General features: G+C 47.2%; 1 protein-coding gene and 1 long non-coding RNA gene across 3 annotated transcripts in view; one reads left to right on the top strand and one right to left on the bottom strand.

Annotated features, from left to right (window-relative positions):
* The window catches only part of IRS2 (insulin receptor substrate 2), a 38,552-nt gene extending 33,366 nt beyond the window's left edge, over positions 1 to 5,186 (bottom strand). For both annotated transcript variants that reach the window (XM_074859291.1, XM_074859290.1), the window contains exon 1: positions 1,301 to 5,186. In XM_074859291.1, the coding sequence (XP_074715392.1) occupies positions 1,301 to 4,820 (3,520 nt within the window). In that variant the 5' untranslated portion in view covers positions 4,821 to 5,186. The remainder of the gene's footprint in view (positions 1 to 1,300) is intronic.
* A 1,014-nt stretch (positions 5,187 to 6,200) lies between these two features.
* LOC141940200 (uncharacterized) lies at positions 6,201 to 21,699 on the top strand. Its single transcript, XR_012627914.1, has 4 exons — positions 6,201 to 6,367; positions 18,982 to 19,049; positions 20,559 to 20,947; positions 21,652 to 21,699. It is a non-coding gene; the product is annotated as an uncharacterized LOC141940200 (long non-coding RNA).
* Positions 21,700 to 23,390: the final 1,691 nt, after the last annotated feature.

The raw sequence follows: 23,390 nt of genomic DNA, 5'->3' as shown, positions 1-23,390 counted from the left end.
AGCTAGCTACTAAGAAAACAGAAGAAAAAAAAAAACTGCAAGTGGTTCTTACAAACTGTGGCTGTTTGCTTATCATTGATGACCTCTATCAGCACTGTGAATACAGAAGCAATACCTATTCACCTCCAAGCAACTACTTTTACGTGGTACGTCATTTCACCTAGCTAGACCCATAAACATGTATTACAGCTCTGTAAGCACACGGGTTTAAAGTACCATGTCTTGCATAAATTCAGGAGCAAAGAGAATCCCTACAGTGTCTCACCATTAACTTTTAATCCTTGACAGACTGGCTGTTCTGTGCCCTCCTCAACCAGCCCCCACTTTTGTACAAATTCTGGCTAAGAGGAGGCAGGCTGCTATTTTTTGGGGGGTGGTGGAGGCGTGGTATTTCTTTGTGGGTTTTTTTTGTTTTGTTTTTAAAAACAGCTTAACTAGCACCTCAACAAAGGAACAGCTACGTAATTAAAACCTGAATTCTCTCTCACCCTAAGTTTCAGATTTCTTCGGTTTGCTTTTGTCTTTGAACACCGAGCATTTGCAATCCATATAAAAGCAAGCCAACCAACTGGTCATTCACACTGGGACTGAGCCGCCAGCTGGAACATAGTTACACACCACCATAGGGTGGGCCTTCAAGCAAAATGTGTGATATAACATTCAACAGCTCACGCATATAGTGACTTCTGGAAAGAATTATATTTTTTTTCAAATTCACATTCCATGCTCACCATGATTTACTGTTAAACTTTTGCAAGAGATAAGGTATTTCAAAACGAAGATATTAAATCTATCCTTCTCATTTTGGTATGATTGACCTTCCCAGCTAGAGAGCCAAGGATTTTTTTGTGATCTGATGTCCTTAGTCCAAGAATCCTGGTTTTTAACTAAATCATTTTACATTTTTAAATAGTATTTAGAAGCTGCATTAACATAAACTATTTTGGTCGCATTTTCCAAACACTTTCCAAGATCTTACATAAGAAAACTCTGAAGTACAACCCAAACACAGTAACTGTGTAAACATTAGCTTCTATTGGGGTACCCAGAAGTATATACACTCATAATAATAGCATGGTAGAATTCAAACATGAAGAAATAGCCCCAAATTAAACTTTTCCTCATATAAAAAGCCCGCAAGTTCCTCCAAAACTGTTTATTACAGGACATGTTGGGGGGGAAAAGATTTTAAGAAAGCGAGGAGGAATACTGCTCTAGCCAACAAAACACGACCCCGCGGTGAAAAACAAACACTAAGCACCAACACACATGGCAGGCACTGTCAGACGTAGCTACTCACCTTTCACAGCACTTGCTTCTTTCAGGTTGTGAGACAGAAAGTCTATGCTGGCATAGGCGCTCATCTCCACTCCGTTGACGCCCCCGTTCAGGACGTTCCTGGCTTTCAACCTGGCTTTGTCACAGTTTGCCAGGGTCCCATCCACCACGTCGATGGCGATGTAGTTGAGGCCATTCTGGAAGCCAGCGGAGGTCTCCCGGCACATGGGGCTGCTACCCTGCTCCTCCTCCAGGCCTTCGCTTTTCCTGAGGGACACGTTCTCCACCGAGGCTGAGTTGTGCCGTTTGGGGTTGTGCGCGAAGGAGGGGGACACGGGGGTCACAGTGGTGGTGGAGGAGAAAGTTTCCGAGCTGTGCCTCCTGCGCCCCTGGGGATCCGCCCGGATGACCTTGGCTCCCCGGTTCGGGTCTGGGGGAGGGCTGGTGAGAATGAAAGCCTCCACCCCAGAAAGGGTGAGCCTCTTCACCCCAGCTGTGGGGCTGTTGACACGGGCACTTTCTGGTTTCTGAACGATGGGTTGGGGTGGGGTGGTGGCCATGCCAAAGGTCATCTCGGTGTAATCCCCGCCATCGGACGGGCTGGACGAACAAGCCACCCCCACAGCCGCCTTCAGGTAGCGCCCATCTGGCTGGCTGGTGCTGGAGGAAGAGCCTGGTGAGAGCGCTTCCAGGGAGCCCACCGAGACTGTGCCTGACTGGGAGGGCGACTGCGACCCAAAGTCAATGTTCATGTAGTCAGAGAGAGGGGAGCGCCTCTGCCCCGTGCCCGAGCCCAGGGAGGAGGCTGGGCTGTCGGCGGGCAGCGAGGGGGGAGAATAGACGGCAGCGTCCCCGAAGTCGATGTTGATGTATTCGCCGGGGCTCTTGGGCTCCGGCGGCAGAGGGTGCTCGTTCATGCTGGGCAGCATCGTCCGCAAGGTCTCCAAAGAGAGGCGGCTGGGCCGGGCGGCCCGCTGGCACCGCTGGCTCAGGAAGCTCTCGGTCCGGCTGTGCCGCAGGGGCGAAGGCACCGTGTGGCTGGAGGGGGCGAAGGTGCCGGCGGGCGACTGGCCCGCTCCGCACACTGCCTCCTCCGGGATCATCCTCCCCGGGGAGTTCATGAAGACGTACTGGTCGCTGTCCTTCCCCAGGCCCTGACTCTTGTAGGAGCGGGGTAAGGAGCTGTAGGAATAGCAGCCGGGCTTGGGGGGCTCGTTGGACCCGTGCCCCGAAGGGGCAAAAAAGAAGTCCGGGGGGGTGAGGGAGGGAGCCTGGGGCCCGTGCTGGGGGTCCCGAGGGGACATATTGATATAGTCGCCGTTACTCAGCCTCCCGTCCGAGCTCTCCACGGACAGCTTGGAGCCGCACCACATCCGCATATAGCCGCTATCGTCGGGGGAGCTCTCCCCGGGCGAGCTGGTCTTGTAGCTGCTCCCGTTCCCGGGGGACCCGCCACTCACCCCCGCCCGGGGCTGCAGGATCTGTTTGGGGGCGGACACGCTGGTGGGGCTCATGGGCATGTAGTCATCGCTGCCCCGGCTTCCCTGTCCTAAGGCTGCGGCCACGCCGGGGGTCATGGGCATGTAGCCGTCATCATCTCCCCCTCCTCCTCCTCCTCCTCCCCCCCCTGCCGGCGGCCCCAGGTTGGTGCTGCTGCTGCCGGAGCTGCGGTGGGAGCCGATCTCGATGTCCCCGTAGTCCTCGGGGTAGGGGGTGTAGGTCACTTTGGGGGATGCCCCAGCTTGGCAGGAGGGGAAGAGGCGGCCGGCGCTGCCGGCGAAGGTGGCCCGCATCAGCGTGTACTCGTCGAGGGAGGCGGAGGAGACCTGCGGCGGGGCGGGCCGCTGCCGGCACGGGGTGGTCAGGGAGTAGGTCCGCTTCCGATGGCCCCTCTCGGCCGCGGCGTCGGGGCAGGGCCGGTAGCAGAGGCGGCCGCTCGGGGGCCGCTCCATCGCCATGTAGCCGTAGAGGTCGGTGCCGCCCCCGGGGTCCCGCACCGGGGGGGTCTCGGCCACCGACTCGGGGGTGTTGCTGCGGTTGCTGGCGGTGGAGGAGGAGGAGAAGGGCCGCAAGTCGCCGCCCGGGCTGGAGCCGTACTCATCGAAGGACATGAAGCCGGCGTCGCTGGGGGAGCCGGAGACGGAGGCGCTGCCGCTGGACGGGCGCTGCGGGTGATGGGGGTGGGCAGGCTCGGAGCCGAGGCCGCTGCTGGAGGAGAGGCTGATGGGGCTGGTGGCGGAGGGGGGCGAGTGGGAGGCGGGCATGGACATGGAGCGGCTGCTCTGGAGGCCGCCGCCGGCCAGCACCGGCAGCATCTTCCCCGCCTGCCGGCCCCCGCCGCTGCTAAGCGTGTGCGAGCGGCTGAGGGGGGTCCGCACGGGGCCCGGGCTCATGGGGCTGCCGGCCACCGAGCCCACCCGGCAGCCGTCGCCCTCGCTGGCCGTCCGCACCCGGCACGGCGTGCACTTGGTGCCGGCACCGGCGGCGAGGCTGTCGGTGCGGGAGCGGCGGAGGAGGCCGGTCTGGCTGGGAGGCAGGTTGACCAGGTGGTGGTGGCGGCGGCCGGGCACGGTGATGGGGTGGGTGGCAGAGGCGCCGCCACCGGGCCCGGCGGCCCCCCCGGAGGAGGAGGAGGAGGAGGACTGGCTCTTGCTGCGGGGCCGGAACTCGGACAGCTCCTTCAGCGCCTTCATGGCCTCCAGGATGGTCTCGTGGATGTTCTGGGCCACCACCGAGTCGTCCGCCTGCATCCAGAGCTCGCCGGGGCCGGTGGCCGCCGAGCGCCCCACCTCGATGAAGAAGAAGCTGTCGGAGTGGCCGCAACGGCGGATGTTCATCAGCTGCAGCGTGACCGAGGGCAGCTCGCAGTTGAGGCGCACGAAGCCGATGGTGCGGGCCGAGAGGCAGAGCCGGTGGACGCCGGTGAGGTTTTTGCTCTGCCCTAAGCCCTTGGGCTTCAGCGTCACCTGCCAGACCTCCCGATAGGCAGCGGCGGCCGGTGTGATCAGCCCGTAGTTGAGGTCCTCGCCGGCGGCGGCCAGGGAGGCGGCGGCCGCGCTGCAGGAGGCAGAGAAGGGGGAGGCAAGGTGGCGATGGGGGGACCCCAGGCAGGCCGCCTTGCCCTCGTTGAGCAGGTCGGTGAGAGCCCGGTACCAGCCCTCCTGCTCCTGCTCGTTCTCGGCCGCCACGGCGAAGTACTCGTCCTTGGTGTAGAGGGCGATGAGGTACTTGTGCTTGGCGTCCGCCCGCTTGTTGATGTTGAGGCAGGAGTCCAGGGCGATCACCCGCTTGGGCGCCCCGGACTTGTTCCTCCATTTCTTCTCGCTCTCGTAGTACTCCAGCCGGGCGCCCCCCGCGCCCGCCGCCGCCTCCTCCCCGCCGCCCGGGCCCCGCAGCACGAAGAAGCGCTTGTGGCCGTGCTTCTGCTTGCGCAGGTACCCGCACTTCCTCACGCCCTGGTTGTTGTTGTTGTTGTTGTTCAGGTTGGGGCCGGGAGGGGAGCTCAGGGGGGGCAGTAGCCCCAGCACGGCGGGGCTCGCCATCCCCGACCCCGCAGCGGGAGCGCCGCCTGGCTCCTCTCGCTGCCGCCGCCGCCGCCGCCGCGCGGGGCTGGGGGGCCGAGCGCCGCGGGAAAAAGAGCGGGAGAGGGAAGCAAGCGGGAAAAATAAAGTTATTCCTTCGCGGGAAGAGCGCGGCCGCCCGGAGCCGCAGCGAGGTCCTCCGCCGTCGCCCCTAGGCAGCGGGTGCTACCGGCGGCCGCCCGGCGTCCTCCCCGGCTCGGCTACCGGAGGCGGCGCCGCTGCCGCTCCCCGGCCGCTGCTGCTGCTGCTGCCGCCGCGGCTGCTGCCGGCGCCGGCGGGAGTTTCGCCGTAAGTAACACATCGCGCACCGAGTGCCCCAACTAAAGAGCAAAACAACACGTGACCGCCGCCTTACCGAGACGCTCACACACCGAGACGGGGCGGGGCGCGGCCGCCGCCGGCACCGCCCCGCATTGGCCGCCGCGCCACGCGACGGGCGGCTCCGCTCGCCAATGGGGCGGCGGGGCGGGCCCTCAAGTGCGAGGCAGCGACGCGCCGTTGGGCGGCGGGAGCCTCGCCCCCCCACCCCCCTCCCGCCCCTCCGCGAGGGCGCGTTCCCGCCCACAGCCTCCGGCCCCCCTCGAGCGCAGCGGGGCCCGCCTCCCCCCGCCATCCCCCCCGGCCGCTGCTCCCTGCGCACACAGCCCGGAGCGTGCCGGGGGCGCGGGCACGGCGGTCCCCGGCGCTGGTCCTCGCCATCTGCCGTAGCCCCGGCGGGCGGGACACGGCGGGGGGGGCACCGGCGTAGCTGGCGGCGGCCATCAGGTGCTGCCGACCCGCCGGCCCCCCGCCCCCGGAGCGGAGCTTCCGAGCGTGCGTGTGCGCCCGCCTCCCCCCGCGCACCCACACACACGCGTGTGTGCGTCAGCTTTCCTCGCACACGCACGCACGGCGGCTCCCCCCCCCAGCCCCGCCGCCGTACTCGCACTCCTCCACCTGGTGTGTCAGCCCGCGCCCACGCGGCACGGCGTGCGTGGCCGTCCCCACGCCACCCCCCGCCACCGTTTCGCTCCCCCTCCCCGAAACACTCGCGGAGTCGCCGCCCGCCGCCCCCGGCCGCTGCCGTGCGGGCCCGGCTGCTCCCGCCCTCCGCCGCGGCTATTTACGTGCGGCGAGGAAATGCCACCTAGGGAGGGCGGGGGGCACTGTTACTTGGTTTTAATTAAATAAATTAATTTATCCCGGCGTTTCGCGTTAGCGGTGAATAAGAGCAGCGTCCGCGTTTCCTCTGGAAACCAACCGGCCCCGCCGGGGGATGACAGCACGGCGAGGCAACTAAGGAACGAGCGGCGGGGGTGGGGGGGGGGGAACGCGGCCCCCGGCTCCGCCGTCACCCGCGCTCCTGTACGCGGCGTGCGGGTTCTCCGCGGGTCCCTCCCGCGGGGCGGGGGTTGGCCGGGGTGGGCGGCCGAGGTGCCTCGCTCGTTGACCGGGGATCCGCGCGTTATTCCGTGGGCCGGCCGTGCGCGGGGATCAATGGGCGCCTTTCTCCGGGCCGCCGCAGGGAGGTGAATGGCGGCGGGCGGGGAAGGGGCCCCGGCCGGGGTGGGCGGCGGGAGGGGCGGGGGGCTCGCCAGTCCCCTTTTTCCTGTGTGCGGTGGGAGCGGGGGAAGGCAGGGGGAGCGCGGGGGGCCCGGGAGGGGGCTGTGGGGCCGGGGTGCCCGCCTGTCGCCCCCCCCGGTGTGGGCAGTCGCGGCTCCTCACGAAGCGCTGAGTGCGGCGTGGCGCGGGGAGCGCAGTAATGGCAACAAAAATCGGGGGGTGGAGGGGAAGGCTGCGGTGAAAACGTCCAGCCCGAGCTGTTTCTAATCACAGCCACATGCCCCCGCCACCCCGCTTCGCACACGCCCGGGAGGAGAGGCGAGGTCGGGGTCACCCGCGCATCCGTCCGCGCTGCCCGTTCCCGCGGGGCCATCGGGACGTGCATTCGTTTGTCGGCCTGCGACGAAGCTGAAGCAGCCGCGTTTGCGTGTAAAACCGCGGAAAAAAAAAAAAAAAAAAAAAAAGAAAAAGAAAAAGTAAAAAGACGAAAGTGATGCGGCACCTCCCTCCCGCTGCCGCCGTGCGGGGCCGTGGCGGGGGCCGGGCCGTGTTGCCGGCGGAGCCGCCCGCAGCCCGCACGTAACCGGCTCCGCTCCCTCCTGCCCGAAATTCTCCGTGGTTTGGGTCATAATAACCTATTTAGAAATCAACAGCTGTAACCGGGCGGGAGGGGGGGGTGTGATTGGAAAAGACCACTGTAAATACCGGTACGCTGCAATAAAGCAGCTTTTGAAGAAGGACCTGTCCCTTCGTTTTACAGGGAAGTATTAACATTTACATACAAGGTAGTAATTACCTAAGGGGTTTGGGGGGGTTTGTTGGGTTTTTTTGTTTTGTTTGTTTGTTTGTTGGGGTTTTTTTACAAAGGGGGGAGCGGAGGGAGAGAAGTAATTGGAGATCTGAGGCACCGACCTCTCCGCAGGAGCAAGAAGCATGCCTGCAACCTGCAGCGATTCAGTGCGTAACCTTGGGCAAGTTACCTCTGACCTTTCTGAACATGTGCACCTCCTCACAGAAAACGTTGCTTACAATCTTTACAATCCTGGTAATGTTCTTTGATTTCTGTATCTGGAAAAAGGCACAGAATTGGTAACAGTAAAATTATTTTACGCATAATGATTGCATAACAGATCTCAGTAAGGGAAGTTTCATATGAAAACTTGGGAATAGCTGATGTTCTGTCTATAACTGCAATGGGCCAGACTATCTGCTGTACTCACACTACTGAAGACATAAGGGGAGTTTGTTACCTGAACAATTTCTTGCCACTCTGAGTGATCTGGGCCCATAAACACCAAGAGGAGCCCTTGTCTGGAAACCCTTGGATTTTTCCAGACGTTTATGAAATATGCTTGGTGACCTTGAGCAAGCATTCTTAGTTCTGACATGTAAAAAAGATGAATATTAATTCATCTACTTGATATTTCCATATATGTTATTCTTGATTGCGTTTGATGTACTGGTTGTAGCAGCAGAATTAAGTTTGCAAACAATTTCTATGACAAAGGTATTAGGATAGATTAGAATTAAAGGTTGAAGTTTATACTTTTTATTTCTGTATTGGCATTGATACAAGGAGCTGCTTTAGCAGTTCATTTTTAGCAGCGGCCAATTCATAACAAGTATTATTTTTTCTATAGTTATGCTTGGAGTTTGTTTTTTAATGTATAACTGGTACAGAACACAAGTGGGACTCAGGTGTGCGTAAAATTCAGGTTAAAAGGTACTATTGTTTCATGACCAACACTCTAGAATGAATGACCTCAGTTTACATAGGTGATCTGTCTAATTCAGAACTCCTCTGAATTGCTTTTCAAAACTATATCCCTTCTGGAAAATTTTCCTGGTCGTTTCAATGTAATTACAAGGACATTTAATTAAAATAAATGCACTACCACCACTCATCCATCCCACCTCTCAGCTACAGGTCACTGTTTCTACAGGCTGGCGTGTCTCACACTTCAGCTATTCCTATGCGTTGTGTAGCATATTAGCTTTCATTCTGAAATAAGTGGGTTTTCAGTGGTACAGTGGGCTGCGAATTTGGACAGTTGAAGCATAGCACATGCTGTCTTGTTCCACCAAGTAATTTCAGGCAGAACATAGGGGTGGACAAATAGGGACAGCAGCATCTTCAGTAAATGCAATAGATTTGCCAGAGGATGTTTGCTTAAATCATCTCTGTAGAATAATTCCATCATGATGAAAGAAAAAATGATCACATTTTACCTCTCCCATTCCTTTTCTTCTGTCATATCACCCTGCCTCATCTCTTATTTCACCACATTTATCTTCTGGTTTGAGGTCTCTGCTGGGAATGCTTTGCTAATATACAAAGTAGACAAACAAAATAGTGCTAATGTTAGCATCTTTCCTGTCTGCTAAACTATGCTTTTGCCAGCATACTTTGATTCAGCGATCTCCTTTTCCCTCTAAGAAGAATAAACTGTGCTGGGTAATGGTCAGATTTATCAAAATATACTATGTGAGGGGCATTTACCATCAGTTATGTCAGTCATAAGATGCTACCTCCGTCCACCCTAAACTGGCAGAGACATGCCTAGAAAATTATAGACCTTGCTTATGAAAATGATGAAATTTAATCTAGATACAGCAAATACAGTTTTGCTGGCACAGAGCCTTACTGATTTCACGTTTCCATGCTTCAAGTACTTGGGGTTCCTCAGCTATATGTAAAAAAAAAAAAAAAAAAAAAAAAAAAAAGTGTGATTATTTCATTTATGTATAAATGTATTTTACCTCCATGGTTTTGGTTATTGAACTATATGGATGGATGATAAACAGTAGCCAGCAACAGTGTGTTTTGCAGCAATGAACTTCTTAAGCCATCAGTGAATTTTGCTTGGGAAGACTGTTTGCCTGAATAGTAGTTAAATGGTCAGATAAAAGTAGTACCTCCAGGGGTATGCAACTGGTTTTAGTTACATGTGGAAGCTTGATTCTACAAGTCTAGCACATGCAGGGTCCAGCTGTTGTTGTGTTGTGTTGTTTTGTTTTGTTTTGTTTTCCCCACATTAGGGAGTTTGGAGCACCAGGACCTATGAATATGTAGCTATATTTAAATACTGTCCAAAGCCCCAGCCGGGCTACTTACAAAACACTTTCTGAGAGGCTGGATGCATGAGTAGGTTGAATTTCAAAATTTGTCACATCCTTTAAAATTACATTTTTGTTTTTTCTTAGTCTAAATCTCATTTTGAAATATCTTTCAATTTCAGGACAAGGAGTAAGAGTTGAAAGGGATGTGCTTGATGTTTGGCTTGGCTGTTGCCTTCTACCTGTTGCCAGGATCACAGAGCTGATGGTAGAGAAGCCATGGGAAAAAAGTGTAGAGAAAGATTATGTGCGTCAGCAACACTTTCTTATACTATCAAGAGTACAGTTACGTGTTCCAACAAAATAGAGTGATTTATATTTTGATGTCCTTGAACTTCTACATAAACAGGTGAAGTCAGTTTATTCCCTTGTACATTTATTTGCATACTTCTGATACAGTGTCATTCTGGTTATACATTTCATAACCTTACTCTAAGAGGACATGAACTCCCTCCCATCAACTTCTTTCTCTCTAACCTTTGACTGCTAATGTACCATGACTCTGGTACTACCCAGTTGTGAAGTCTGTGTTAGAAGGGAGGACAGGCCATCTTTCCAGATAGTTTCATAAAATAGTTTGTTGATACTACTTATTTAGTAACTCTCAACAGCATGTTTTATTCCTCTATAGCCAGAGTAATGCTAAGGGATACAGTTGCCCTACCCCCTTAAACTGGGGCTACAAATTTGCTGCCATTTTTTTTTTTTTCCCCTGGTCCCATGAAAACAATTATGGATGGCTTTGTACATGAGGGAAAGATACTCAGAAATCGTAGACTCTGAAAATACTTATTTCTTAAGTAAAGATTACTTGGCTGGGTAAATACTGCACCACAGATTTTCAGAGAATTCTGGGTTAAATAAATTTGTGTTACAGTTATGCAACTTCGTGCATATTCAGTAATTCCCGAAGCTAATATTATTATTAGTTGTTTAAAATATATACTGAAACAATATCAACCTTTTTAGCTTGTACATTCTTATATGAGAGGGGAATAAAGCCGAGGAAAATCTGGAGCATACCTTATCTTCAGTTTATTATTTTTTGACAAAGACTTGGATAATTTTCTGCATTTAGGTAATTTCTTCCTCAAAATTTGTATTTCAAGTGGCAGGTTCAGATCCCTGCAGTCCATAAGCAGGCTGATACCTTGCGAGTATTTTAGAGAAAACACTGAGCAAAGTTCCTGTGGTCTGAACAGGGAGACAGTTCTTCTTCACCTGACAGGTGTACCCCAAAAAAGGCCGTTTTGGGAACACGCCTCGATTCAGCAGCGTGTCCCCAGGCGGGCCGGTGCCCGGGCCAGGCGGGGCGGGGAGCCTCCGGGACCACCGCCCGGTGGGCTCCGCGCCTCTGCCGTCTCCCGTGGAAATCACCTCCCGGGGCGGGGGGGCACCAGCTCCTGCCCCGCTCCCGCCCCTTCTGCTGCCGGTGCGAAAATTACGCACTGAGGGCTGAGATGCGTCAGCGCGTCGCAATCACCAGGATTTTTTTCCTGGAACATCTTTTTTTGTCGGTTGCGAGTTTTATTTTGGTTTGGGTTTGAGTCCCCGTCCCCCACCCCACCCCACCCCGTTCCCGCCTCCCAAACGCATCGGTGCTGCCCCCCGCCGGCAGCGCCGCGACCGCTGCGGCCTGCGGGGAGCGGGGGGGCCGGGGCCTGCGGGGAGCGGCGGGGCCGGGGCCGGCCGTGCGGGTTGCCGGGGCCTGCCCGCCGCCCCAGCCGGCTGCCGGGGCCTGCGGGGGGACCGGGGCCTGCGGGGAGCGGCGGTAACGGGGGCGGCTGCGGCCGATCGGGCGCCAGGGGGAAGCGAAGGTGCGGGGAGTGGGAAAAGCTGCGGGCCCCGCCGCCCTTCAGGCGCCCCTCAGAGAGGCGGGTGTCAACAAATAGGTTTTAAATGATGGGGGTTTGGGGAGGGGGGCGGGGGGATGCTGTCTTTCATTCCTTCGGGAGTGATCACCAATCTAAAAAAATACTGTTGCTTATTTAAAAGAAAAAAGCCTGATAGGATATAACAGATCCTGGTTTAGAAACAAAAAAAAGGGTTCATGAAGCACTAGAGCCAAATATTTTCAAGCAATAGTTGAAGTCTATAGCCCTCTTGCGTATCAGAAGAACGGTAAATATCTAAGAATCACTGAAAACAATGCCCCTTTTTTCTTTTTTCTTTTTTTTTTTTTTTAAAGAGATTTTGTAATGTACCTTTCCAACCTGCATGGATAGCCAAGATCTAGGGTCCTCCAGGGTATTTCTGTTCAAGAAGAGACCGATGATAGAAGTCAGTATGGTTTTGATGCAATATTTACAGAAAATTTACAAAGGCCTATTTGCCCAAACACAATAGGACTCCAACGAGAGGGTTTTCTGTGGTCTGCTTTTTCCAATTCTGTTTCTTTCCAGGTAGCATTCTGTTTGAAAATCTGTTTACTTTCTTCCCTTGGCAGGTTACTCCAGCCTCTCTTTCTGTTTGTTTCATACTGCTCTTGGAGGCTGTTTCCCAGCAAAACAATCCCAGGCATTCAGCTTTCCCCTCTGCCCTACAATTCATTTGGCTATTTGTCTTTGTTTCAGATGGCCTTTGCATCTGCTTTAGGTAGTAACTCTTTTTCTTCTACATTTTCTTTTTTTTTTTTTTTTTTCTTAAAAAAAAGCAACTTCAGAAGGGAGCCTGACTTCCTCTGTCATTTATCTTGACATCAGGATAATTTTCCTAACAGCAGGGGTAATGCAGTCCTGGAGTAGATTGTCAAGGGATTTTTATAGAGTCCCCATCACTGGAGCATTTTAAGCTGCACAAATATTTATCGGGAATGACACAAGTACAGTTGTCCTGACTTAGGGCAGTGTGATAGTTTAGATGATCTCATGTTTACTTCCAGTCCTGTTTTATTGGATTTCTACGATATATGCACCTTATAAATAGCTCCAGGATTATTACTGCTGAAAGGGAAAAAACAGCCTTCTCTCTCTTTTTTTTTTTTTTTCCTTTTCCTGTCTACTTATTTGGTTGTGAAAAATAAAGAGTATAAAACTAGGATTATGAATTGTCGATTACTCTTAGTGTTTGAGATAAGCTATTGGTGCAATTCTTAGTCGTGCAAGACATTTGCTGGTCTAATTTCTGCACATGCAAGACCACCAGGGAGATAAAGAAACATTTGGGGGAAATAGAGTCACTACAGAGGAAAATCTTGCCTGCTTTTTTTCAATAAACCCCTTCAGTGGAAGTTTTATGTGAATAAAATGAGGAAGGCTTGCCCTCAGAATGGTCTGACTGCTTTCAAGGAGAATTATCATCTATCTGCATTATTTAGACAGCGTCTGGGAAACTCACTGCAGCCTCAGGCTCCCATTGTGCTAGACATTGTGTAGATGAGTAATTAATGGTGGGCCTCCTTCTGTTTTCTTTAATGTATATATTGTACATGTACAATGAATGGAGGAGGATTGCCGATGTGGGGAGTCAAATGGGAGAAAGGCGATTCTGCAGTCCCATGAACGGTGTTGCTGACAAGCAGCCACTTCAGCTTGCCAGTTGCCTAACTGATGGACACTGCAGGCATGCTCAGCATTTAAAGGAGAACTGAAAAGTGTCAACCTTTCATATTTTAGTGGGCTCGTATGCATGGGGAAAGCACAAAAGGCAACACGTGTGCTGATGGAAGAGGTGGAGTATCTTCAATATATTTTTGGAAGCATATTTTTTCTGACGTATAGCTTAGGTGTAACTATTAATTTCAGACAGATTAAGCATCACAACGACGAGTACAAAACTGCTGGCACTAGGAATTTTTGCAGTTTCATGTGCCTACAAGAGAGGTTGAATAAAACCTTCTCCCAGTCGGTGAGCATCATGGCTTAAACACCACACTGACTGGTGCAGGCTCTGTCATGGATGGCTGGATTGTGGGGCAGAAGAAGGAGGAGTGGGTATCTTCAAGATCCTTGTTGTAGCAAGCACTACTGTGATGGGAGGCACAGTAGTCTCCCATCTGTGTCTAAATAATAATAACTTGCTAAAAAAATTACTGTCAAGTATTTTCCACAAAAAGAAATAAAAAAGATTCAGGCATGTTCTCCTGAGTGCTCATGGACACAAACCAAAATGGTCACTTAATGTTAATAAAATATTCATGTGAACATTAGATTTTCATTACTGAAGTGGGAGACCACAAAATCAAATACAAGTGAAGAGAGTGCTTTCAGTTAAACTGCTGATTAAGCAAAGGAACAGCATTTGTAACAGGAGAGAATGAGGTAGACATGGCAAATTAACATGTTTTTAATTTAATTTGTTGCATTTAATCATACAATAAGGAAATGTTTCTGGGTGCCTCACTTCATTCCTATGCACTTGTCTTTTGAGAGACTTTTTGCTGACTTGTAAAATCTTTCAAGGCTACAGAAGTAGATTTTTAAAAGGTGAATAACTCCAAAACACAGATATTGCAAGAGTTGCTGTCATCTCTCAAAAGCAGCTGTCACAGAAGTGGATCAGTGAGCTAGGATTCAGGCCAATATGGTGACCAAACCAATTGGACTCCAGCTTCCACTGGAGTTGTATAAGGACCTGGAAGAAGCCTCAGAAATGAAGCCTCTTTTCCTTACACCCTCCAGTGAGCTGAAAGGGCCTTTCATTTCTGGTACAAAGTGTTCTGAGTTTGTTTGCTAACAAAACCTTCTTCTGTCCTAACTAACTTGGACCTGGTTAGAGATCCCTGGACTACACTGTAGTTTGGCCTTTGGTTTACCTTTCCCAGCCGATATATCTACCCAGCAGTTTCCTCTGCAACGATTTCCTGAGAAGGTGTCCCTCTTTGTGACACAATTACCTTCTTTGCTTTGTTTAGAAATGCATAAGCACAACAAATGTGCTAAACATGTAACTGTATCGCAGTGGTATAAATTACGCTGATGCGATTTATTGATTGTGGAAAGATCAGATAGTTTTAAAGTCAATGGTTGGCTGTCAAGTTGTTAATTGAACATTTGCTGAAAAATGCCTATGGGTAAGTGATCTAGATATTCTTGTAGGATAATCAAGTTTAAAAACAACAGTTGTCTGCTACCCTCCTGTGTTAGCTGTATTTAAAGAAATACCAGCAAGTTAAAAATCACACTCCCCAAAACATTCACACTCAGACATCCTTACATTACCAATCCTTTAGACTGATAATACTGAAATAATTTTACAACCCAATTCAGTGAGTTGTTGATTTTAATTGCTTTTTTACTTTCAGTTGGGGAAAAAAAAAGGTTGTTCAGTTTCTCACTTTCGAAGGCTGTCTATAATTAATTTTGATTTGCTTTTTCCATGTGCAGGTTCAACTTTGTAACCACTCTGCACACATACATCAAATTAACGTATTATTTTAAACAGATATCTTGCTTCCAGTTGGATTTCAATAATTTAAAAAATCTTAAAATCTTACAAACCACTCCCTCTGAATTGCTTCAGCAAGACTCAGAAATGCACAACACTTGATGAGGCTCCCTTCTTTTTGAAAACCTGACAGAACTGACAATATTTTATCTCAAGTTCATTAGTTTCAGTAAATTAATCTCTGTCCCTCATTATAAATTTTTTAGTACTGTACAAACCAGGGGTGTTTTACATAAATGATAGAATCACAGAATGGTTTGGGTTGGAAGAGGTCTTAAAGACAATCTAGTTCTAACCCCCCTGCTATGGGCAGGGACACCTTCCACTACACCAGGTTGCTCAAAGCCCCGTCCAACCTGGCCTTGAACACTTCCAGGGAGGGGGCAGCCACAGCTTCTCTGGGCAACCTGTTCCAGTGAAGAATTTGTTCCTTACATCTAATCTGTATCTACCCTCTTTCAGTTTAAAAACGTTACCCCTTGTTCTATCCCTATACTTCATGATAAAGAGTCCCTCTGCATCTTTCCTTTAGGCCCCCTTTAAGTACTGGAAGATCACTATTAGGTCTGCCCAGAGTCTTCTCTCCTCCAGGCTGAACAACCCCAACTCTCTCAGCCTGTCCTCATAAGGGAGGTGCTCCAGCCCCCTGATCATCTTCGTGGCCCTTCTCTGGACCCACTTGAGCAGGTCCATGTCTTTCTTATACTGGGGGCCCCAGAGCTGGACACAGTACTCCAGGTAGGGTCTCACAAGAGCAGAATAGAGGGGGAGAATCACTTCGCTTGACCTGCTGGCCACACTTCTCTTGATGCAGTCCAGGATGCGGTTGGCTTTCATGGCTGCGAGTGCACATTGCTGGGTCATAGTCAGTTTTCCATTCACTACTACTCCCAAGTCCTTCTCCTCAGGGCTGCTCTCAATCCACCCATCGTCCAGCCTGTATCCGTGCATGGGATTGCCCTGACCTATGTGCGGGACCTTGCACTTGGCCTTGTTGAACTTCATGAGGTTTGCACAGGCCTACCTCTCAAGCCTGTCAAAATCCCTCTGGATGGCATCCCTTTCCTCCAGTGTGTTGACTGCACCACACAGCTTGGTGTCATCGGTGAACTTGCTGAGGGTGCACTCAGTCCCACTGTCCATGTCACCAACAAAGATGTAAACAACAGTGGCCCCAACACCAACCCATGAAGAATGTGTACTCTGAGGAATGTACTCTGCATTTCCAGAAGTGATGTTATATCTGTAGAAAACCATCACAGTCCACAAGACCCATTTTCTCTCAACAAGCACATTCTATTTTGGTTTTCTTGGATAAATTTTATACTTTTTCTTAGGCTTAACGAGTCACTTAAGAATAGATATTCACAATCCAAGTTGTATTTGTTATAGCAGCATGGATTTTAAAGCAAACTGTAGGGTTCAGTGATCTGATGTTCTCTGCAGCACAACTTGTGATTGAGCTGCATTATAATATTAAAGTCTTCCTATACAGGCCTCAAGTAGCCATTAAGTTATATGCATAAGTAATGGGATAAGTGAAGAGATGCTGTTAACTCAGCTGGATTGAATCTCCCTGCATATTTGGTGAGGTGGTGTTCATCTCAGCTAACCATAGCTGTCTAAAAGTTGGATGACTAATGCATTTTAGCATCTAGAGTTCCTGCAAAGTGACGAAGGGAGAATTATTCATCCTTTCGTCAGGTAGAGCTGAAGTCTAACAGTGAGTATATTCACAATATAGTGAATCTGGGTATACGTTTCTGTTAATATTGGAGGAGATAATATGTAGCCATATGCTGTAGGTATTCATTTGAACAATTGCAACTAGTAATTCAAATTTTTTACAAAGAATTAACTTTGTACTGGGAAGTTTATACCTGGTCGGATGCCACCTGCTCTCAGCCCTCACCTTCATGCCAGTTAGGGCATCTTTAGAGCTTCAATAGGCAGCATTAAACCCTAATGCCAGCATGGACTCAATAATGTATGCTCTGCTCATTTAACAGGAACATTCAACTTATTTTAAAAGAAGTGTTCAAGATATGTTTAATATCTGTTATGTTCATTTGTGTGAAGCTTTGGTATTAATGATCACAAAACAATGGCCTAAAAAAGGTATGACATATTTCCGTTAGACAATAATGGTCCCTCTCCATTTGCTGTAAAGGGGCTCTGGAGAACTAGCTTACACTTGCCCCTCTCTTTTAGATGATCAAGATGAATATACGCATTTGGTTGCTTGCCTGTCTGGATACAATGTGACCACTTTGGAATTTATCGGAAAACTTGCAGAAACATTTTAGGCATTATGGGGCAAAACCCTGATGATTTTGCTAAAAATCAGAAAACTGGAAGACATTTGTACTTTAAAGTTGCTCATTGCTCTCCGAGTGCTGTGTGACAGCTGTGGGACAGACGCTTAGCCAGCAAGGGAAGCCATGGGGGAGCAAAATGGAGACATTTCATTTTTCCCTTCTCCCTCCTTGCAGACGGTCTGTTGATGATGGCAGAGAAAAAAGGAAGACACCAGCTGTTGGATCATTGTTTCAGAAAGGGCAGAATTACAGGCTATTTAGAAGAGGGATTAAAAACAGAAGCCTACAGTATCCTTAGTGTGGTGGTGAACATGCTGAGGGACGAGGATGTTATTCATCAGTCTTTACTTATAACCTGTCTATTTGATCCCTTTTCATCTACATTGATCATCACATTCCATACAAATGTCAGTGATTATTAGACTAGGTGATTTTTTGACTCCTGCAGTCTCCCAGCCCTGATATCTCTCCTGCCCTACATTTGCCTCTCCATTCCCAGTCTGCCAGATCTCATGCATTAACCATGAGATTAGTATACTTGCTCCTGCCTGACACTTCTCTCCATTTGGCCAACATCTCACCCATTTTTGCTGTAGGCTCTTCTGTTTCATGAACTGATGTACTAGATGCAGCTGATTGACAAACCTCTGGTTTTTCTGCTCAGATAGAAGATCATGTGTCAGATCAGAGAGGAAAGGCATCAAATCAGCATCAAAGTGTTTTTGTATATGCTTTCTCCTTTCCAAACTACAAAAGTGGGGTGAGACTTACAGAGATTCTTTATCATCATTCTTTTTTAAAGCACCACAGGAAGGGAAAAAGGAGTGGAAAATTAGTGTCTTTCTCTGATGCTCCTGGAAAAGGGAGACTGGAGGAAGAAGGGGGAATTGAGGGCTGGGGAACAGCTGTGTCCTCCCATGCCAATGATGACTGCCCCAAAAGGGACCAGGGGAGCAATCCACCTCTCACACAGCAAATCCTGGGGGACCAGGAGAAAGGGAAATAAGCAGGACAGTGTCATGATGGGTTTTCCATTAAACATCTCAAAAATTTCAGCACTGTCTCAGGTTCTTGATTCACTCTGAGGCTTGCTTTGTGCTTACTAAAATCCAAAACCCCTAAACAAAAACACCACAAGGGCTAGCAAAGTTGTGCAATCTTATTTACAAATAATGTAGCCAATGTCTTGTTTCCCCAAACACAGCGATGAAAAACTCCCTGCTGTTCTTCTGTGCCTTATTTATGCAGATGTACATAACCGCCGCTAACCATTTCTCCATCCACTGTGTTTGCAATATATCCCAGAGAAATTGCTCTGTTTGTATAGTCCTAAACAGAATAATATGTGTTTGTAGGGTGATAGCTTTCATTGGTTTTGCCTTTCTTTATGGGGAGTTTAATTTGGTCTGACCACCATACCCATTAGAAGACCATCTCTGACCCCTTCCAGAATAAAACTGTGGATCCCATTAGCCAACTTCATGTTACTTTACACTAAAAATTGATCATCCACCATTGCCTTCCCATTTTTTTAGAGCCATTACTCCCCTCAGTCCTGCAAGCATAATCTATATGTCCTCATCCCAAAGAAGATGGCCTTTAATTGGCAATATTAACACCTATATTGTTTCTGCTTTGCTAGAAAGTTAAAATTACTTCCTGCTTGTAATCTGTCCTCATAATTTCTCTCCTTTTGTAATTTGCATAATTTAGAGGCATTACTAGAGTTTAGTTTAGGGGGTTTTTTTCTCGTGCCATAGGTAAAAGCATTGAATAACAGTGTCCCAGACATGAAAGGATCCCTGTAGCACCACGCTGGCACTACTTGGTAAGTTTCAGTTAACAGTTACACATTAAATTTCCAAGTTATACAGTTTAGTCTCATTTAATATGTTTTCTTGGGTTTGTTCTGGTGCTAATATTTTAATCAGGGTGTCATGTGGTATCAATGCTTAACAGAAGTCTGAAAGACATGGTTTTGTCAACATAGTTACCTTTATTAAACAAATCAAATAATCAAAATTCTTATCTCATAAAAGTACTATGCAGTTTGTTTAACTTAACCTGTTTTACATAAAGTCATGTTGACTAGCAGTAATTATGTTACCATGTTTTATTTCCTTATGGACAGGGTCCCATATCAGCTGTTCCATTCTTTCACACGGAACCAAGGTCAAATTAACTCATCTACAGTTACCCTGGTCATCCTGTTTACGCTGTTGAAATATCAACACGGCATTAGATTTTTCCAGGCCTGTTGGACTTCTCCAGTATGCCAAAGCTTTTTGCCAATGAGCAGCAATACAAGATTCCTTTCAAAAGCTTTAAATCAAGTTATCTGGTCCTGCCAGTTAAAAAAAATTAATAGATGCTCTTTACCATCCACTTAGGAGAATGTCAGAATAGATGATACTTTGGCAATGCAGAGTCTATTTTCCTTTCTAAATGCAAACCAGAAATCTTCAATGAGTGCTTTTTCTTTTCCACAGCTAGCAATGAAACTATATCATCACTAGTATTTCTATTGTCCTGAATAGTCCTACAGAAATTCATAATAAAACAAAGACATGTTCTTATTGTTTTTATCCCTACATTTTCATAGATATATTTAGTTTGCATACCAATATACTGCATTTATTAATGTATGAAATTTATTCATTTATATGACTGACTGTTGTCTTTCAGTTTTTCTTAGCTACAATTATTATCTATAATTTAAGCATTCTATTAGTATGTGTATACACACATATATGTATATATACATGAATATACTAATGTACTGCTGTATGCAGTAATTATAATACACATACTAATCAGCACTGAATTCTGCATGCACATCTTTAATTATATCATTGCTATGTACTTCTTGACAAGTGTTAGTTTTGAGTTTAGTGAGCAATCACTTTCACGAGTCAGAATGAAGGATAATGCAGTATTATAACATGTTTTCCTTTGTGATAGAATTTTCAGTCTTTAAGTTTTAGAGGACCTAGGGCATTGTAGGGAATATGGAACAAGAGCTTTAGCACATATCATTGTATTAGAAGCCTTTTTATAGAGGCAGTGTTTCTTTCTTTATAGATATTTGTTCTTGGTCACAAAAGTTACGTGGGGTGGAAATCATATCACCTTACTTGATAACATAGATATCCACATCTAAGCTAGTCATTCCCTAGGGTGACCATGCCTCTGTCCATAGAGAAAAACAGACATTTTAGAGCTCAATGAATCTGACCTAGTTTAGATGCCTACATTACGGTGGTATGAATCATGCCTTAAAGTGCTTTTTCTCTCTTCTCTTCTTTTTTCCCTTTTCCTTTTTTTTTTTTCCCCACAGACAATAAAAGGAGCCCAAGTTGATTAGTTCTGATACAGTTCTTTGCACTGCAGACTTCTACATCTGGCCATCCATACTGCATTTTTCTTTCCTAACTGAAAAAAAAAAAAATAGTTTGTTATATAATCATGAGGAAAAGAAGCAGCTGAGCCTCTGAATCTTCAAGATACAAAAATTACTTCAAACCATTCATTTGCTTTACAAAAATTGCAAGCCAGACTATGATTCTAAGAAGGTTTTTTATTATTTTTAGTTAAATTTGATGAAAGAACTTAAAGTTCTTAACTAAACAGCTTTACATTGAAGTAACGATTATAAGTAGATATTTAAGGTTACTGTACGTCAAATGAATCACACTAAATAAATCAAGACATCATTCTCTAATTCAGGTAACTATTAATTAAATTCATTTAATCTCTTTTTCTTTGCTTTACCTAAGTATTATTTTTTATTTTTACTACACTTGAAAATGTTAATCTTTAAGTTTTTAAGGATTTAAAATGTGTTCAAAACTTAAAGCTTAAAATGAATTTGTTTCATACTACAATAAAGCTATAATGGCATGGATGATCCATAAGAAAGCTATCTGAAGGGATATGTTGAAGCTGATTTCAAATAACTTGTCTTAACCTACCAATTTGGTAAAAGATTTCAACATGCTGAGTTGGTGCAAATAGCTAGCTGGGTACACAGATTGCTTCAAAAAGACTTTGCCTAGTGGGTGAAGAATTTCTTTTACATTTGAGAATTCTGCTCTAGTGACGAAAAGACAGGAAATCCTGAAAAGAAACTGGTTTTTGCAATGCAGGTTTTTAAATTCACTCTTGGGCTCACTGAAATACTTTTGATAATCATCAATGCAGCTATTAAGCCTGTAATTTGAACAGAGAGTATTCTTCCTGGATCATAAAGTAGGAGACCTCTAGAAATAACAATACATTACAAACAATCTGTAAGTGAAATTCCAGTGTTAGAAAATACTTTTCCTGTCGATGATATTTGCTTGTTTGCTCTAGGGTTTGAAAAACATTTCAAATAAAATAATTTATGTAAGTCATTTGCAATATTGACCAGTTTCACTCTTTTTATGCAGGCTGTGCCAACAAAACCTGTGGACAAGCCGAAACTTTCTCACTTTCTATCACCATATATAGGAAATCATGGCATGCAGGCCTTTAAATGAATGCCCCAAAGGCTTAAACATGCACAGCATCAGAGGTTCTTGTTGCAAGTGTATCTCTAACAACCAAGGACTTGAAGCAAGCAACAAATCTTATGACATGTATCATTTGTTACAAATTATGCAGCTGTGCCAAATGCTTGAATACCTCTGATATCTTCTGAAGCATAAAGCATTATGCCAAGGGCTACCCACCTATCTGAGTGGTGTAGATATCAAACGTAATTGATTTTGTTGATGCACTTATAAAGTATAGAATTCTTTTGTTTATACAGCTAGCTACTGACTCCTGATTCTCTCAGTATTGGTGGTACTTAGACTGGAGCCTTCCTGTGCTAATCTGGTTATGATCACACTGTCTCTTCCAGTGAGTATGGTAAGAACTAATACATTTAAGAATTAATGCATGCCATGCCTTATAAAGACACTTTCATTTATATCTAATACACAACATTTCTATCATAATAGACGCTTTGTCAAAGGTTACAAAATACATATGCATCACCATTTTACACAGTCTTCAAGAAGACTTTTGCACATCTCTGCGGCCTCCAGAATTAGCTGGAGTGCTCCTGTCTTCCATAGGTAGGAGCATTCAAGGGGTATTATGTGCATCATGGTTGGTTCCTTGACTCAGATTACATATTCCTAACTGAGTTGACTGTGGGTAGACTTCACCACAAATTCACAGCGGTTCTTGAATTTATGTCTCCTGATGGATAACAAGATGCCCATCCATTTCTGACTCTGTAACACATATGGCCTCCATACTAATGTCATCTTCCTTGAATAGCTAGTGTCTAACTTCACTATTGGTTAATGAAAGTTGACACTGATATTTATTTTTTTTTTTCTGAAGAACCCACAATAGAAGCAAAGCACTTAACTTTGGAGTTGAACACTAAAGTGCCTCAATGTACAAGACCTCAGTCCCAGTTCTTGTGAATGTTAAACAACTCTCAGATGAAGTTTGCTGAACATCCCTTCATCATTGTTACCTTTCTCTCCCATTCTACCATTTACCTCAGAGTCATACATACCCACTGGGTCAGCCCTGTGTGGCCTAATGAATAAAAGGCAAGTTTACTGTAACAGCAGGTACAGGATAATAGAAAATGTTAGAATAAATTTTCTGGCTCATTTTCATTATGCCTTCAGCTTTCGACTGAGTTGTTACAAAATAAATCACCCAACTCTGACTACACAAATATTTAATAACTACAGAGATTCTGAACATTTTTTATCCTTGGTGACTGCAGAATTCTGTTTATTTAACAGATGAATTTATACTGACCTATGGCAATTAGAAAATAAATCTTCAGGAGTACTTCAAGATATTACTCTATTTTGGAATGGATATTGCGCAATTAAGGAAAGAACAATATTTTATTATTCTTGGCACAGGGGCTATTTCTTCGGCAATGACTACCTGTTCCTTTTTATCTTTCCCACCCATGCCACATTGCAGCAACCATGGCCGCAGGTGCCTACACTGGATGAACACCTGTCCAATCTACGCAAGAAGGAAAAGAAATGAAGGGATGGCATGTTTACTGATTTTGTGTACACAACACAACAGAGTGATAAAAAGATAGAGAAATGGAAAGAAAGTTAAATTTAGCATGATTAAGAGGAGAGAGAGTAGAGGAAAA

Source organism: Strix uralensis, chromosome 2 (genome assembly GCF_047716275.1).
Source record: "Strix uralensis isolate ZFMK-TIS-50842 chromosome 2, bStrUra1, whole genome shotgun sequence".
In the NCBI taxonomy this organism is placed as follows: Eukaryota; Metazoa; Chordata; class Aves; order Strigiformes; family Strigidae; genus Strix; species Strix uralensis.
The sequence above is the reverse complement of the archived record's forward strand: the minus strand, read 5'-3'. Positions and strand labels throughout refer to the sequence as shown.